General features: G+C 43.6%; 4 protein-coding genes across 4 annotated transcripts in view; 2 read left to right on the forward strand and 2 right to left on the reverse strand.

The window, feature by feature from the left end:
• The window catches only part of LOC309714660 (kinesin-like protein KIF1B), a gene marked incomplete at its 3' end in the record, with an annotated part of 91,592 nt that overhangs the window by 30,409 nt on the left and 44,344 nt on the right, over positions 1-16,839 (forward strand). The window lies entirely within an intron of this gene.
• LOC309714584 (transcription factor 7-like 1) lies at positions 4,778-7,390 on the forward strand (the record flags this gene model as incomplete). The annotated part of the gene is made up of 5 exons (XM_082547135.1): positions 4,778-4,846; positions 5,075-5,126; positions 5,784-5,965; positions 6,101-6,208; positions 6,346-7,390. 5 exons carry the CDS (start codon positions 4,778-4,780, stop codon positions 6,478-6,480), a joined length of 546 nt encoding a protein of 181 aa, XP_082403261.1. The 3' UTR covers positions 6,481-7,390.
• LOC309714585 (leukocyte elastase inhibitor-like) lies at positions 7,491-13,639 on the reverse strand (the record flags this gene model as incomplete). The annotated part of the gene is made up of 8 exons (XM_082547136.1): positions 7,491-7,829; positions 7,957-8,137; positions 8,209-8,298; positions 8,444-8,521; positions 8,902-9,044; positions 10,926-11,085; positions 13,424-13,535; positions 13,629-13,639. 8 exons carry the CDS (start codon positions 13,637-13,639, stop codon positions 7,603-7,605), a joined length of 1,002 nt encoding a protein of 333 aa, XP_082403262.1. The 3' UTR covers positions 7,491-7,602.
• LOC309714682 (kinesin-like protein KIF1B) lies at positions 10,934-15,787 on the reverse strand. Its single transcript, XM_082547309.1, has 7 exons — positions 14,615-15,787; positions 14,375-14,520; positions 14,015-14,196; positions 13,851-13,922; positions 13,629-13,750; positions 13,382-13,535; positions 10,934-11,043 (listed from the first exon to the last, which is right to left on the reverse strand). The coding sequence occupies exons 1-4, from the start codon at positions 14,634-14,636 to the stop codon at positions 13,907-13,909; spliced, it is 366 nt and encodes a 121-aa protein (XP_082403435.1). The 5' UTR covers positions 14,637-15,787; the 3' UTR covers positions 10,934-11,043; positions 13,382-13,535; positions 13,629-13,750; positions 13,851-13,906.

Genomic DNA, 16,839 nt, shown 5'->3' on the forward strand with positions numbered 1-16,839 from the left:
GTGTTTGTAAACTAAAAATCAACAATGTGGGATACTGTTTGTCCGTGATTTGGACAGTCCAGCGTGTGCTCCCGACGCAGGGGAAACAAATTCTGTCGGGGATACCTAGTTTGGCACGATAGTAACTTCAGGTCACTGCAACAAGCCCAGGTACAGTTTACCGACGGATGGGTGCAGGACCTTGAAATGCACCGTGTAGAACGAAAGACCATCGTACGTATCATAAGTTTACCAGTCTCACAAATCGTCTTCATAAATACACATTCCTTAACCGTTTATTAATAGGACCTTTGAGCTCAACGGTAATTAATTAGCAGTGGAAATAATTTCTGGTACGCGTTACAGAAATGTAGCAGTGACAACAATACTGTATGCTGTAATCGTACTGGACAATTAGTGATACAAAAAACCTGTTTTATCCTGTCAATAAAAGTATATGTTTTTGTCAATGTACCAAAATAACAGAAGCGAAACGCAATATTGTGTCAGGACAATTCACTATTTATGCACAACAAACAAAGGAGCGACAATTTCTGTTCAGCGCCAGACTTGCTTGTAACCTATATCACCAATTGTGTTATGAAAATGACGCATTAACTACAACAGCAGACTGACCTTTGTGGGAATGCTTGGAGCAGACTAACCTGTGAGCTGGAGTGTTCTGGGACGTTATATTTGGTCTTTGAATGGCTGCAATCCAGGCCACCCGTCGCCTCTTTGTTACTTCGGAAACATGGCTCGAACAATTTCTCTTCAACGACGTAATCCGATAACAACCGATCTCTTTACCCGTCGGCTTCCCGTGGCTGTCATGCGACCGGCTATTGCAGTTAATAATACAACAGCTTCTTGCCATTTTTGTGTTTCTTTTTTATCGCTGTGATTTCAATTGAAAGCCTGCGTGCGCTAGTACCTCTTGCCACGAGTTCCCAGAATCCTTTGCGGTTTTACCCCTGAATGACGTCACATTTTCAATCTCTATATAATATGTATGTTAAATTTTATATTTGGGGTGAAATATCAAGTCTTTTCAAGTAAACCGGTTCAAGTCCAATTCAAGTCCCAAGTCATTGGTGTAAAAGTCCAAGTCAAGTCACAAGTCTTAGAACATTTTTTCAAGTCAAGTCTAAAGTCATAAAATTAATGACTCGAGTCTGACTCGAGTCCAAGTCATGTGACTCGAGTCCACACCTCTGGTTGTTTATGATCAGTAAAAAATAAAACAAACAGTGGGACACAGAGTTTTCTTAAAAATAAACACATGAAAAAAGTCTTTGGTATATTATCTTAATTGCCTCTAGATGCTCCCAGGGCTAGGACTCAGCTATCTCCAGCATGGACTGCAGGATGGAAGCAACAACAATAAAGAGGATGATAGAGAGGAGGAAGGCTCTGTGGATGACCTGCAGCTCAATGAGGCCAGTTTGGACAGCAAGGATTAGCAAGGTGATCCCTTCAGTCATCCCCCTGCACAGAGAGGAAGCAACCTATTATGCTACAATATAGTCTTTGTGCCAGCGAGGCTTGTACTTGACGCGTGGCAGTCTTCTGGCAGTAGGTGAGCCAGTCTGAGTGTGGTGCAGCCTAGCAGTGTCAGCGTTCTTTTCAGTCACTGGGCGACAGCGTGCTAGATGAGTGGCATTCCAACTCTTTCCATCACTCAGCAAGAAGGCATTCAAGCCTTTGGCTTTTGTTACTGTTACAGGAGGGGTAAATCTGGGATGTCCTTTGGGAACATGGTGGGGTTTCCTTATCCTCACACTCTCTCCTGGTAGAAAAGAAGGTTTCCGTGCGTGACGCCTACCATCAGTGTAACGTTGCATTTTCAACTGATATTTCTGAACTGAGTGACGTGCAACGTATCCAGTGGAGACACAGCAGGAGGCAAAGGGAGTACATCCAGTATAGTACGCATCTTCCTGCCACACAGGAGTTCTTAGGGAGAGGGAAGTAGAGGGAAGTAGTTGCATGCGGTGTTGCACAGTAAACTTGAAGCCAATCCAGCACAGTCGCCTTCCATGGTTTCGACTGCTGGATTGATGTCTGGATACAGGTGCGGAGGGCACGATGAAACCGTTCGATTGCTCCGTTTGCAGCTGGGTAGTAGACAGATGTTCTGCTGTGGGAGATGCCTCTATTCTGGAGGAATGAGGTGAACATTACAGAGGTGAACTGTGCACCATTGTCAGTTATGATGTTCTCTGGGTTGCCATGACGACTAAAGACAGATGAGAGGAACTGAATGACATCATCAGTAGTAGCATAAGGTGAAAAGGCAAGCTCAGGCCATTTGGAGTAGTAGTCAGTCAATGTTATGACGTATCTACAAGCAGGTATTGCAGTATCAAAAGGCCCAACAATGTCAAGACCAAGTTTTTTCCACGGTCCATCAGGCAGTGGGACGGGTTGGAGAGGAGCAGGATTAGTATGTGCAGTTTTGTCATTGGACTGGCAAAGGAGGCATGAGGTTATGGCAGACTGAACTTGTGAGTCCATTTTTGGCCACCAGTAGAGATCTCTTAATCTTTGTTTTGTGCGCACAATGGTGACTTTCATGTGCCAGTGCAATCAGTTTAGGTCTCACTGAAAGTGGTGCAATGAGCCTTGAGCCTCTGAGAACATAATCACTTAGGGTTGAGAGTTCATTACGGATTTTGTAGTAAGGTGCAAGCGTGACATCAAGTGCTTTGATTGAGGCAGGCCAGCCACTTTGTATTTGTGAACGCAAAGCAACCAGTTCAGGGCAAGTTGAACAGGCAGAGTCAAAGTCCGCAACTGGAAGTGAGGACATGGCAGCAGAAACTTGGGCTACCATTTCATGATCTGAATCTGATGTGGAATGGGAAGAAACGGGCAGGGGCAGGCGAGAGAGACAGTCAGCTGTATAGTTCTGAGAACCTGGGCGGTAAATAACATCATAGTCAAAACACAGGAGGCGGGCAGACCAGCGGGCGATGCGCATGCCAACCCTATTAAACCCTTTGGTGCTCAGCAGCGTTGTCAGAGCTTGGTGGTCTGTCCGCAGAGTGAAACGTCGGCCCCACAAATACGTTCTCCATTTCTCTGCAGCCCACACACAAGCATAAGCTTCTTTTTCAACAGTTGAGTACTTTTGATCTGTTGCAGGCAGTGTGCAGGTAGCAAACGCCACAGGTTTTTCTGTGCCATCAGGTTGCACTTGAGCAAATACAGCACCAAGCCCATAGTCACTTGCATCAGTAGAGATCACAACACGCAAGGCAGGGTCAAACAGTGCCAGTGCAGGACTATTCACCAGGAGTTTTTTTACTTCTTCAAAGCTCGCTTGTGCACCTGAAGTCCATGTGAAAGTGTTCTTGTCGTTAGCACAGGCACACATAGGGGCTACAACAGTTGCAAAGTTTGGCAAAACTTGGAGTACCATGACACCAAGTCCAAGAAGGATCTCAAACTGAGGGAACTGGGGAGGATTAAAGGGGCAGCACAGCAGCGTTTTGGAAAACAGTGTAAAGGCTTTTCAGGAAGCTTTTAGGACGCTGTGAAAATACTGAATTTGAATAGTGGAGGCTAGAAGTAGTGAATGTATCCTTCCTCTCTATCATTAGATGGAGAGAGTGTACAAAGGCCGGCATAGTGGGTCTGTGGCCACTCTTGCTTGCACTTTTGCGTGTCCGTCAGCCAGCTGTGGAGAAGAGCAAAGTTTTTACATGCAAAGAGCTGAAGTGAAAAGCAGTGCTCCAAACAATGAAATGTGTCCACTCTTTGTGCTTTTCATGCAGTAATGTTTGATGTTTGAAGCTATTTCTGCTGTTGTCCCATTCCCGGTGAAATCCGCTGTCCCTCCAATCCCGATCCTCTTGCAAAGCAATCAGCATTTGTCAGACGGATCAGTCATTGGCGGTACTCAGACAGGATCCTGGATGACTACACGTCTGGGGTGGCTAAGAGAGCAATTGAAGGATGCCATGTTTACTGAATATGTGCCTAATTTTGTCAGGACATAGCTGGGTCCATTGCTTCTGCGTGCTCTATTTTCACAAGCAAAGGCCTGGCTCTTTCTCCTGGCACCTTCTCAGGTGATCTCCATGCCGTGGCTTCTTCTCAAATCAACGTCTGGACTGCCGCAAAACAGCTGACCGTTGTCGACAGGATTCGAACCTGTGCGGGGAGACCCCAATGGATTTCGAGTCCATCACCTTGACTGCTCGGCCACAACAACCACATTTGGTTTTGGAACTACATACTTGAAAGACATACGTCTTCCAAGTCCTACGCCACACGTCTTTCAAGTAGGATGTGCACAACAACGGCCACGCTGGATTGTAAATGCGGTAGCTGCATGACTTTGGTGAGAAAGCTTGTGGTTTTGCAGTTCCGTGAGATCGGTGCAGCACAGCTGCGGTTGAAGCTAGCTGGCTGACATTAGCTTGCTTGTTTGCATGAACAGTAACACACACAGCTGATGATTTTGCCACCGCAAAGAGCTGATCAGTACATGGTTAGTAAAATGTTATCTTCATTCCAAACATTCAGCACAATATTTAAAGTGGGACTGGGTGTCTTTATGAAGAAGTAGCGTGTCCAATCCCAGTGTCATGTAAGAAGGTATAGGTATGAAGTGATGAGAACTCAAAGCCTGTGTGAACAGTGTCTTTCCACAGCAAACGGTAGCAGCGAGGCCGATGAAGAATGCACCTGGCCTGACATTGTAAGCCTTTGCAGAAAGAGCGGAGAACGTTTTTAGTGTAAAACAGTACGCAGCCCACATGCTTGAACAGCACTGCGAGAAGCAACTGCGATGGCCGGGAATCGAACCCGGGTCAACTGCTTGGAAGGCAGCTATGCTCGCCACTATACCACCATCGCTGTGAAAAACTGCAACATCACTGATTCATTGTCCGGCTTATGAAGCTTTCAGGACAATTAACAAGGTGGGCATTGGGATTACTCGCTTGTCAGGTTCTAAACTGGTCAAAAGGTAGATCACTAAAAAGACTAGTGCTCTCATGCAACTGCACATTTAATCTCATCAGCTAAGCTTCTTTGCTACTCAAGTGTGGCCTCTCACGCATTTAAACTCTTGTGTGATTTTTAGCACCTTGACAGTCGCAATGGTCACGCGAGTTCTTCAGGTCACAGCAGACAAGGTGCGAATAGGTGTGAATCTGTCTTGGGACGAATCTGGGACGAGGACGTCTTTGGCTCCTCTCTCAAGTTATTGGACTTTGGCAAAAAGGTTTCACGCTTAATTAAAAAATGAGAGCAAGTGTCTGTGTCCCGAATACAAAGTGGGAGCTGGTTCCACAGAGAGGGGCCTGAAAAGTGATGGCTCTGCCTTCCATTGTACTTTTAAATCCCCTCGGAAGACAGCAGTCTGAGAGCAAAGCACTCTGTTGGGATGATATGGCACTGTGAGATCTTGTAGACAAAATTGGTGGTGATTATTCAAGACCTTGTGTGTGTGAGGGCAAGTATTTGGATTTTTATTTGGGATTTAATTGGGAACCAATGAAGAGAGAAGTCCATATGGGGGAAATATACTCTCTCCTTCCAGTCCCTGACTGTGCTCTGGATGCAGCGTTTTGGAAAATAGTGTAAAGGCTTTTCAGGAAGCTTTTAGGACACTGTGAAAATACTGAATTTGAATAGTGGAGGCTAGAAGTAGTGAATGTATCCTTCCTCTCTATCATTAGATGGAGAGAGTGTACAAAGGCCGGCATAGTGTGTGTACCAGAGCAGGGCTGTGTGTAAAGCACAGCCAGGCAGCTGAACACTGTATTGTTCTCTATTTTGTCCTCTTTGAGCGCGAGACAAGCCACCACAGCTGGCAACACCTGTCAGTGAACACATTCAGGATGAAGATGGGCCATACGTCACGAAGCTGCCAAATGCCTTCATGCTCTATCTCAAAGAGCAGAGGCCAAAGGTCATTGCTGAACTCAACATCCCTGGAAGTGCAGCCGTAAATGCAGTGGTGGGACAGAGAGTAAGTGTGTAACTCTGCATACATTTATGCATCTGTTAATGTTGTCTGCTCATGTTTTTGCATGTGTCCCAGCTGTCCTGTAGTTATGTGTAGTAGCAGTGCTCACAGTGTGTTCTTATGATCTTCTGTCCACAGTGGAAGTCGCTTTCAAACGACCAGAAAGCCAGATATTTCAAGCAGGCTGAAACAGAAAGACAGAATCATGCCAAAGAGCATCCAGCCTGGTCGACCAAAGAAAACTATGTATGTCCAAAGTGCCAACATGCAGTTCCTACATGTGTGCATCACTGCACTGAATGATGAAACAGTCACTGCACAGAGTTTGTATCAGCTAATGAAAACTCTGTGTTTGTTTTCCTCATTGGACTCCCCTGTTGCAGCCCTTCAGTTCCAGACAGAGGAAGCCTTTGTCGCAGACAGTGAGGAAGAACTGCTGTCAGTGCTGGAAGAGCTCGACCCCCTCCCCATCACTGCGCAGTCTCAGCAGCCCTCACCCACCCCTGCCTCTCCTGTAGATGCCTCTCAAACTGCATCAGTTCAACCCCGAGTTGAATTATTTCAAGACCGAGATGAGCCCATCTGTTTTGCTGAAATCCAAGAAGACATGTGGTCAGTGCTTGACTACCTCCCCGTCTCTCAGCAGTCTAATGTGCTCTCCTCTCCTCATTCACACAACTACTCGACTCCTAAACAAAATCTCATCTGTCCTGCTGATTCCCCTCCATCCAAACTGGCGTCCTCCCCTGTTGCATTCACTGAATTGCCGTCAACAACCCCCATCTTTTGCCAACTAATGAAAAACAATAATTTCATTATAGACGATTGGACCGATTTCAATTGAATTAAACTGTTACTCCTGTTATTTCAACATCTGTCTTTGTGTAAATAAATGAAAAAACAAACAAAAGATGCTTCTGTCATAAGTTACAGCAGGATGAAACAACCTTCATGTAGTTCTTGTTTTTAACACTGCAAACCTTCTTTAGTTCTTTTGTTTCCTTTCATATTCAGCACACATCTGTCAGTGTCCACTAACTGTCAGGGAAAAGCCAGATAAAAACACTGTGGGGTCTTTTGGGACACGTGCTCGTTGGGTTTACTCATAGATATCAGAAATGATCTGTTCTGTATTCAAAGGATACACGAAGGACGTTTGTATTAAATGCAATATAGCGACTGATCATATGCTGCTTTCTTTGGGGGGTTTTCACCAACATGTTACACAAATCCAGTTTCTAACTGAAAAGAAAATCCTTCACCATTTTCTAATCAAATTCCCTGGTTTCCCATGTCAGAGATGTCATGGCTGAAAGGATCATCGCATATTGAGCTCAAAGCTAAACTCTTGTGTAGGGCCTCTTTCCATGTTGCACCATTCATTTTAAAAAGTCCTGGTAACAAGAGACAGAGGTGACTTGATGTATTACAGTTACTTCCCAATTTACAGAAATGATGTGACTTCTGACATTTTCCTAGCAGGAAATGTGCTACTGTGGGACACTGAAAGAATAAACAGCAAGGCACGTTTTGTTTTAATAACTTTTCTTTACTTCATTTGTATGAACTAGGTTTACCTTACAAAATCTTATACTGTATATAATGTTTTATGTTTAATTCATGTCAATGTCAGCTCGTGTTTACTCGGGTGAGCAGTACCGGCCCACAAAGAGAATGCTCTTGGTGGGTTTATGTCGGATGAAGAAGATGAAGGGATGGTCGGCAACAAACTCAGCGGGAATCGTTATAGAGCGGACTTCCATGTCAACCCCAGTGGCAGCAGCAGCCTCAGTTCCTTCTTCATTTACATCCACGAAAGCCTTGTGGACAACTTTGGACACTATCAGGTCATTTGCTGGAGACATTCCTAGTAGATGAAGAGCCCAGAAATCAGTTGTGTTTTATTCTTTAACAGATGATGTTTTGCAGTTTTTGTGCTCTCAATATAACTGTATAATTGATTCAGTGTGTCTCATTGGTGCAATATTTCTCACCAGAGAAGTCTCTCTTGTAGATGTCAAAAGCGTTCTCCATTCCCATGTTGGTCAGGATTTTCTCCAAGTCATACTTCTCCTCCATCTTAAATCGAGGGAGCTTGACATCAACCTCGTTGGGGCTCATCATGTCTGGGCGAGTCCAGTCCACAAAGTTCTGATAGGTCAGCTCCTTCTCCAGCTGTGTGGATACAGTGTCACTAGCTTGTCTGATTGAAACTGGACATTAAAGTACTGGTAAGTGCATCTTACCTTTTCCAAGCCTGTGGTATCATCTTCTATGTCATTAGGCAGGAATATGAGCATGCTGAGGTCATTTCCTTTATACGGCATCTCAAGAATCTGTCCAGAAACATTGTTTTTATTTATTACTCCATCAAAGATGATCTGACTTCCTAATCTAGAAATTTAGGCTGATATTTGTAAAAGACAAGTTTTAGATCATGCTGGTGAAATCCTGTAATAAGCTGAAAGTGATGGATGTTACCTTGCAGTTGGCCTCAGGAATGGTCGCAAAAGGAAATTTACTTTTCTGCTGCATCATCTTCACCGGCTTAGTGTCGTTCTGAAAAATAGGGGAGACAAGAGAAATGTTTTTTGTGTTTAGTCTCAAAATGATCTCAAAAAGTTCTGTCATGGTTTTATTCCAGCCATTGAGTGGATTTGGATGTAGAGCACACGTCACAACACAATTTGTTCTTGTTAGCCGAAGTTTGTGATGTGCTGTTGTTTGAGATTTATTTGAGAACTTATTGGATATTACATGAATAATAAACTGCATTGCATAACTGCATAAAGTTGGAAAGTGATCGTCCTAAAAGCACGATTTTATCCCCTCAGAGCTCCAGGCTTTATGTTCTCATTCAGCAAAGTCCACAGCTCGTTTGTAGTATGACAGATCAAAGTATAACTGCACCATCCTATGCTGCCTTTCTGCACTGTTACCTTGTTCAGTCGAAACTGCACATCAGCAGTCTTCTCCTCCTTAAACTGCGTGTTCCAGCTGCCCTTGAAGTAAATGGCATTCACGAGAACCAGCTTCGTCAGGCTACCCACTGCATCCTGGCTTAGCAAGTCCTTGATTTTATCTGGTAAAAAGAATTTATGAAAACTATTAACTATTACCAAAGATGCACTAGTTACTGTACAACATCTTCAGCTATAAAATCAGAAAACAGGGCAACAGCAAGATGGTTTTTATTTTAAAAAAAGGTGAAAAAGCTTTATGATCAGTATAACAGGGAACAAAAAACAAAAATTCAAGCGTAGGCTTGAAGCCACTGAGGTGGTTGTTAGCGGGGGTGACGCGATGCTTCTGGTATGCATGAATTAATTAAACAGTCCAATAACTCCAGCAGTACTTATCTTGTCCTTTTTGGTCTTTGTTCCAAACATTTTAAGATAAAAGCGCAGCGGTCACAAACGTTTTGCCTTCTTATGATTAACAACACACCTGACGCTGATTACGTGCGTCCACCTTAAATACCTTACATAAACCTACCATACAGGAACTTAAAAAGGTGGAATCCTCAGTGGTGCTTGGTGCCACACCCTCAGGGACTTTAATGTTATATAAAAACACTGACAGCTCAATATCTGCCTCAGTCACTCTCCCCGATCCAGCTGAGTCACCAATAGGAAAAATCTGCTTTTCACAGGAACTTGGTAACAGCAATAAGAGAATACGTAGTTTATTCCAAGAAGATATCGTCTCTCTCCCATATATAACATCTTATTGGAACCGATATGTTCCAGATATCAAGTGGAAGACAGTCTGGATGGTCCCCCATAAATATTTGATTGTAAATAAGGTGAAAGAAGTCTCATTTAAAATTCTACATAAATGTTATCCAGCCAGTCACTACATGGTCAAATGTAAAAGGGACATAAATACTAATTGTACTTTCTGTGGGGATCATCCAGAAACTGTGACGCATCTTTTTTGGTACTGTTCTTTTACACAGAGATTCTGGAAGGAATTTAGCAGGTTTGTTATTGTCCATATTTTAAGGGAGTTTTCTTTACGATGGGAAAATGTTTTATTCTGTTTGTTTAAGTTCCCCAAGAAGTATGAGAAATGTTTTTTATGATGAATTTGTTCATACTTTTAGCTACATTTTTTATCCATAAATGTAAGTTTACTAACAAAACACCATATTTCTGTCATTATTTTAAGGATGTGGAAATGTACATACAATCAATATCAGACTCCACCAACACAAAGGCTCTCAAAACAATACATGTATGTGTATTCTTATAATTGTTACCTTTTTCTTTTACTCTTGGCTTTTTGTGTTCATGTTCTGTTGTTTTGTATACTTCATCTGTTCGTATGTTGTATACTCATTGTTTGTTAAATAAAGTTTAAAAAAAAAAGAAAAAACTTAAAAAGGTTACCTCTAGCGGCAACATGAGGTATCAACCCAAAAATGGCTCCTACAAAAATAATGGGATTAAGATTGTCTCATTTCCAGCAGGTGGCACCACAGTCCTATAACCCTCATAGAAAGTCCTTGTATCCTATTATTATAGATGGTAGATTTATAAATGGCCTGTATTTGTATCGCGCTTTTATAAAAACAATGAATGAATTTCCTGCTGCACTTAAGATAATATAAAGATATAGAATCAATAGCAGCCAATCCTAAATGGGCCTGAAAAATAAAAATATGTTAAAGACACAAGTGATCAAAGTAGAAGTACCCATCACATAATATAATAAGAATAGAAGAATTGGCCTGCTATTTACAGCAACATACTGCTGTGATGGTTTTATTAATAGCATGAAACCAAACAGTAAAACCCAGAGATAATGCTGCTTAATACTGAATAGAAATTAGACTGGAAGAACTGGAAACAGAAAATAATGTGGACGGTGGACAATCCGGTAATAATGTCTCAACTGAACACAACACAACTGATCCCCAAGGATTTACAGTGGAGATCATTTAAAGTTACATTATGCTTACCTTGTGTCTGCTTCTCCACCCAGCTGTTGATGTGGACCCTGGCCTCCTCTGCATTTCCTTTGAAGTCCACAGACTCGAGCTCAGCGTTGTAATGCTTTTTGGTGCCTTTTAAAAATTCCTGGAATTGTGAAAATAAGTCACTCGAAACAGATTCAACAAACTACGGAGACTTCAATCAAGTTCAGTCACTGTGTTAAAACATTTTCAGTCCTTTGGATGCAGTTGAAGCTTGAACTAACCAGTCAGCCTTTGTCTAATAAAAGATTAAAGCAAATAGCTTGTTGGATGCCAATTTAAGTAGCCAGCATAGAAAAATACACAGATTGTGGGTAAGCTGGTTTGTAACGTTTCGGTTCAGATGGCAGCAGTTTTTGCTGACAAATGTAAGTTTTAGTATTTCTAAGTATTAATAAATTACTGTTTTACTTCTTTATATATTTCTTTATACTATTTGCAAATATTTTAAAAGTTTAATCTGCTGTGATGACTGGAACACAAAGGAGAGAAATGGTGCCTTGTCTCTTGTTATGAACTGTAAATAGCTAAGTGCTTAGAGCAGCTGGTCCTAGCACACTTCAAATCCTGTCTCCCCCCACCCTGGACCCCCACCAATTTGCATACCGCCAGAACAGGAGCACAGAGGATGCAGTCTCCATCGCACTGCACTCTGTCCTCTCACACCTGGACAACAACAACACCTACGCCAGAATGCTGTTTATAGACTTCAGTTCAGCATTCAATACAATCCACCCCTCACAACTCATCAGGAAACTGACAGACCTGGGCATCAGTTCCCTCATCTGCAAATGGTTACTGGACTTCCTGACCAACCGCCCCCAACATGTCCGGCTGGATAACCACTGCTCATCTACCATCACAATGAACACCGGTGTACCACAAGGTTGTGTGATGAGCCCTTTCCTCTACTCCCTCTTCACCCACGACTGCAGACCTGCTGATGGTTCCAACACCATCATTAAGTTTGCAGATGACACCACGGTGATTGGCCTCATCAGTGACAACGATGAGGCCGCCTACAGGGAGGAGGTGGATCGTCTGGCTGAGTGGTGCGACACAAACAACCTGCTGCTTAACACCGAGAAGACCAAGGAGCTCATCGTGGACTACAGGAGGAATGCTGACCCACATCCACCCATCCACATTAAGGGGACGGCTGTGGAGCGTGTGAGCAGCTTCAAGTTCCTGGGAGTCCACATCTCCGAGGATCTCACCTGGACGACCAACTGCTCCAAGCTGGTCAAGAAGGCTCACCAGCGCCTCTTCTTCTTGAGGACTCTGAGGAAGAACCACCTGTCCTCAGACATCCTGGTGAACTTCTATCGCTGCACCATCGAGAGCATCCTGACCAACTGTATAACAGTCTGGTACGGGAACTGCTCTGCCTCGGACCGGAAGGCGTTGCAGAGGGTCGTGAAAACTGCCCAGCGCATCGCCGGAGCACCACTTCCTGCCATAAAGGACATCTACAGGAAGCGGTGTCTGAAAAGGGCTGGGAAAATCATCAAAGACCCCAGTCACCCATCACATGGACTCTTCACCCTCCTGCCCTCTGGGAGGCGCCACAGGAGCCTCCGGACTAAGACCACCAGGTACCGGAACAGCTACTTCCCCACAGCTGTCAGACTCCTGAACTCTGCCTCCTGACATCTGACCCACGTTAAACTCATGCACTGAACATACACACCCCCACAATGGACAACTGTACCCTCAAACACACAATAATAACATGGAGTGAACCACCACTCACAACCACTAGCACTTTATATAGCCTCTGTAGAAACTATCTACACCCTCACTTATCTTAACTGCACTACTGTATAGCTCTGTGTAAATAATCATTCTGTACATTCAATAATCTTTAATCCTACAACTGTTTACAACTTGCATAGTTGCCGGGGATTCCCATGATGCATTGAGTTTTTCCTTTCCAGTCTCCTTTCTCACTCACTATGCATTAATAGACCTCTCTGCATTGAATCATATCTGTTATTAACCTCTGTCTCTCTTCCACAGCATGTCTTTATCCTGTTTTCCTTCTCTCACCCCAACTGGTCGCAGCAGATGGTCCCGCCCCTCCCTGAGCCTGGTTCTGCTGGAGGTTTCTTCCTGTTAAAGGGGAGTTTTTACTTCCCACTGTCGCCAAAGTGCTTGCTCATAGGGGGTCATATGATTGTTGGGTTTTTCTCTGTATCTATGAAGCGCCTTGAGGTGACTTTTGTTGTGATTTGGCGCTATATAAATAAAATTGAATTGAATTGAATTATCTGAAGAAGAAGCAGAGTTGGTTTGTTTCCAGCTGAAATCATCCAGGCTCAGGAATTTGAATCGATCCACATCATTTCTGCTTGAACTAGAGAACATGAGTGTCGACTTACATTTGGTCTGTGAGACACATGTCATAGTGACAGTATTTGGGTTAATATGGCATTACTCACCCTGGTCGCATTTCTTCAATATCAGGCACCAAGTTCAGGAACTCGTTCTTTTGCAGCCCGCGCAAGGTAGGAGGTCTCCAGAGTGGGAACCATCGGGAAGTTTTCACAGTCTGAGCAGGAGGGACTGGAGGCACGTGAGCTGTTCTCAGGGGTCCTTTAACACAAATCACACCAAGTTAGAATCAAATAGATAACCTGTCAATAACCGTTTGCAGATCGAGGTCAATGTTCCTAAAAATATGTTTACTTCTGGCCCATGGAGCCACAGCGCGAGTCCGAGAGAGAGGGGCAGGTAGAGGAAGGGGTGAGGGTGGCACTGCTGAAGCTCGTCACGGATGGATCACGTCCGATCGGTGAGATGAGAGAAAGCTGAAGTGAAACAACAGCAGGATGAGGTAGACGTCAATATAGGAACTCCCTGATGTGACACAGAAAGGCTATTTTTTTATTTCTTTGTATTATTTCTCACCTTGCAGTCACTGATGCTGTTCACCAGCTGCTTGTATTCAGTATTGAAGGTGTGTGTCAGAAGGCGCAGGCACTACAACACAACAGGAACAAGACCGATCAGCTCCGAGCAGAGAAGGAAGAAGGCAGCAACAAGAACGCCCACTAAGCCCACGTTTTTCTCACCTTGGTGGCCAGCTCCTTCTCACGCTTTCAAAGGTGGTGCTGGAGATCTGCGAGGAGACGGAGGTGGATGTGGACAGAGTGCCGGAGCTCACGCTGGGGGACAGAGACTCACTCAGGGACTTGGTGGTGGGAGCTGTTCCCACGGGAGCCGCCTCTCCCAGAAGGTGACGGGTCTTTTCCACCTGGACGAAAGATGGGGGCGAATGTGAGGTGGGGAGAAGAGGGGAGGTTAGTCATGTAAAGTCTGTACTCTAAGAAAAAACTTTTTAGAATAGCACTTTGGTCTTTGAGCTGAAAAGTCATTTTTCCCTCTACGATATTAAACAGATTTATTTCTTTATGAATCTTTTAAGGCCCCACCTCCTGCAGCTGCTCCATCTTCTCCAGCTCCCACTGGTGCTCTAGGATGAGGCTATCTCCTCTGGGCCTCCAGCCGGCCAGGTTCTCCTCTCCACGCACATAAGCCACTGATGTGTCCAGGACCTTCCTCCTCCTCCTCTGCATCCCTGCTCAGGACATGAGCCCTCATTAGGATGAAGCTCTCCACAGAATTATGATAAAACAGCTGCCGTTCTTTAAACATGTTTCATGGCCGCTCACCTGAGCTTCCAGTGTCAGACATCTTACACAAGCTCAGCTCGTAGATCCCAGTCACTCGGTTGTTATAATGAAGCAGAAGTTTTGAACAAGGAAACTTTGTAACGAAATGCCAACGACCGCCTGTCTGTTTTCAGGGCTGTATTTGAAGCCATGCTCCAATCAGGCAAAGTTTTAAGTGTTGCACATTTCGATGGGTTTCTTTCAGCTGACATAGTTTCCATTTGGGTCATGTGGTGTTAGATACCCCAGCGTGTGGTCATAGGGTGAAGAGCCCGGACGATTAGTGGGATTTTAGGTGTGGTGTAAAAATGACGCTGCAACTTTAAAAACGTTGTTGCTTTAAGGATTAACGTACAACCATACTTGGGCTGAGTTTGACACTGGTTCTCTTCAGTAATTAAAATAGCTTTAACACATGATAAGATCAAATGTCAGCTACACTGTGACAGTCGAGGGGCCACACTCAGATATATTTATTCGCTTGTTCTCTTTGTGTGATAAGAGTTTCCATCTGAATTTAACCCCTGTGTGGGGCTGATCTTTCATTTCATTTTATTTCAAGCTCAGATTCTTTGCCTTTGGCACATTTTCTGTGACGAGACTTCAAACCATTCCCACCGTCCTTATTAATCAACATGGTGAAGTGATTCTTCGCAAGGTGATGGGATAGGAAGAGTTTCAGAAAATGAGGCCTTTTGTCTTTATTGGAGAGGTCAGTGCAGACAGGACGGATGGGGGGAAGGCGAGGGGGGAATGACACACAGGAAACGGTGTTGGTCAGACCCAAAGACAGGCGTGGGCAGTGAGGACTCTCACCTTCAGACTCACTGTCTAATCAGTCTGACAGTGAGTCTGAAGACAGAGCAACCCAACACACGTTACTATGTTCATCATCATCATCATTGTTTATTTATATAGCACTTTAAAAACACACAAGGCTGACCAAACTGCTGAACAATAGAAACATAATAGATACCATAAGAATAATAAATACGATACAATAATAAACATAGCGAAAAACAATAAAATACAAGTCAGTCAACCACTGAGTCAAAAGCCAGTGAATAAAAATGCTTTTTCAATCTGGATTTAAAAACCAGCACTGATGTCGATTGCCTAATGTGAAGAGGAAGATTATTCCAAAGCTTAGGAGCCACGATAGAGAACGCTCAGTCTCCTCTCAGTTTCAGCCGTGATTTGGGGACTGAGAGCAACAGCTGCTCAGCTGACCGGAGCGAACGAGTGGGGACATAGGGCTTCAGCAGGTGCCAGACCATTTAAAGATTTAAAAACCAATAAAAGAACTTGAAAATGAATCCTAAATTCAATTGGAAGCCAGTGCAGGGAGGCCAAGAGTGATGTTATCACTAAGCAGGACATTAAATCAAATTAATGAGACACCAAAACAAGAGCTGGAGCCCAAGACAGCCATGAAGTCACAGTGTACACAAATACACAAGAAACACAGAAACCAGCTGGGTGGATGTGGCTCGGGAACCTTCTGTTACCTTGAACGTCGGTGTTTTGAACGCTGGCTGCTCCAGTCTGCTTGTATTTGTCCAAGATTTCCCCTCATATCTTGGTTATGGTTATTTTTTCTTTTATTAAACTGATCACACTCCTGTTCATGAATAGAAAAAAACCCCATCAGTGTATTTTCACTTAAACAAGCAGCTGTTTTTTTTGCATTAAAGTTATATAAAAATGTAACAGTGCAAATTCCTCGCTGACAGTTTAACCAAAAGGCATTTCCAGTGGAAAGTAGCCGACATATCCTCAGCATAACCATGTATAATATCCACAAAACCTGAGAAGGTTGGAGAGAAGGTAGGCGAACTCTGCTGGGATCTGCGTTTAACAAAGTGTCTAAAGACGAAACAAAGAAATCTTTCTGTAAATGTTCAGATGCACAGACTGGACTGAAAAAGAGTGAAAAAGCAGCTAACGTCCAAAAATAAGAAAACTTTGAAAGAACTCCAAAAAAACCTGGAGAACTTTTGCTCAAAAAACAGTTTTGTTTTTTTTAAATTACAAGGCAATCTGACAAAATGTCATCAAATGAGACTCAAGACTTCTGCAGGTCTCTGCCATGACTCAATTTTTTTTTCTTAACGGCAGAAACAATTGTTCCTTTTTTACTTTGTTTCTATTTTCTCTTCTTGTTTTTATCTGTTGAACAACAAACAACATTCATGCTGATTCACATAATATCCTGTCTCTAATCT

Source organism: Aulonocara stuartgranti (genome assembly GCF_965226115.1).
Source record: "Aulonocara stuartgranti genome assembly, chromosome: 9".
NCBI lineage: Eukaryota > Metazoa > Chordata > Actinopteri > Cichliformes > Cichlidae > Aulonocara > Aulonocara stuartgranti.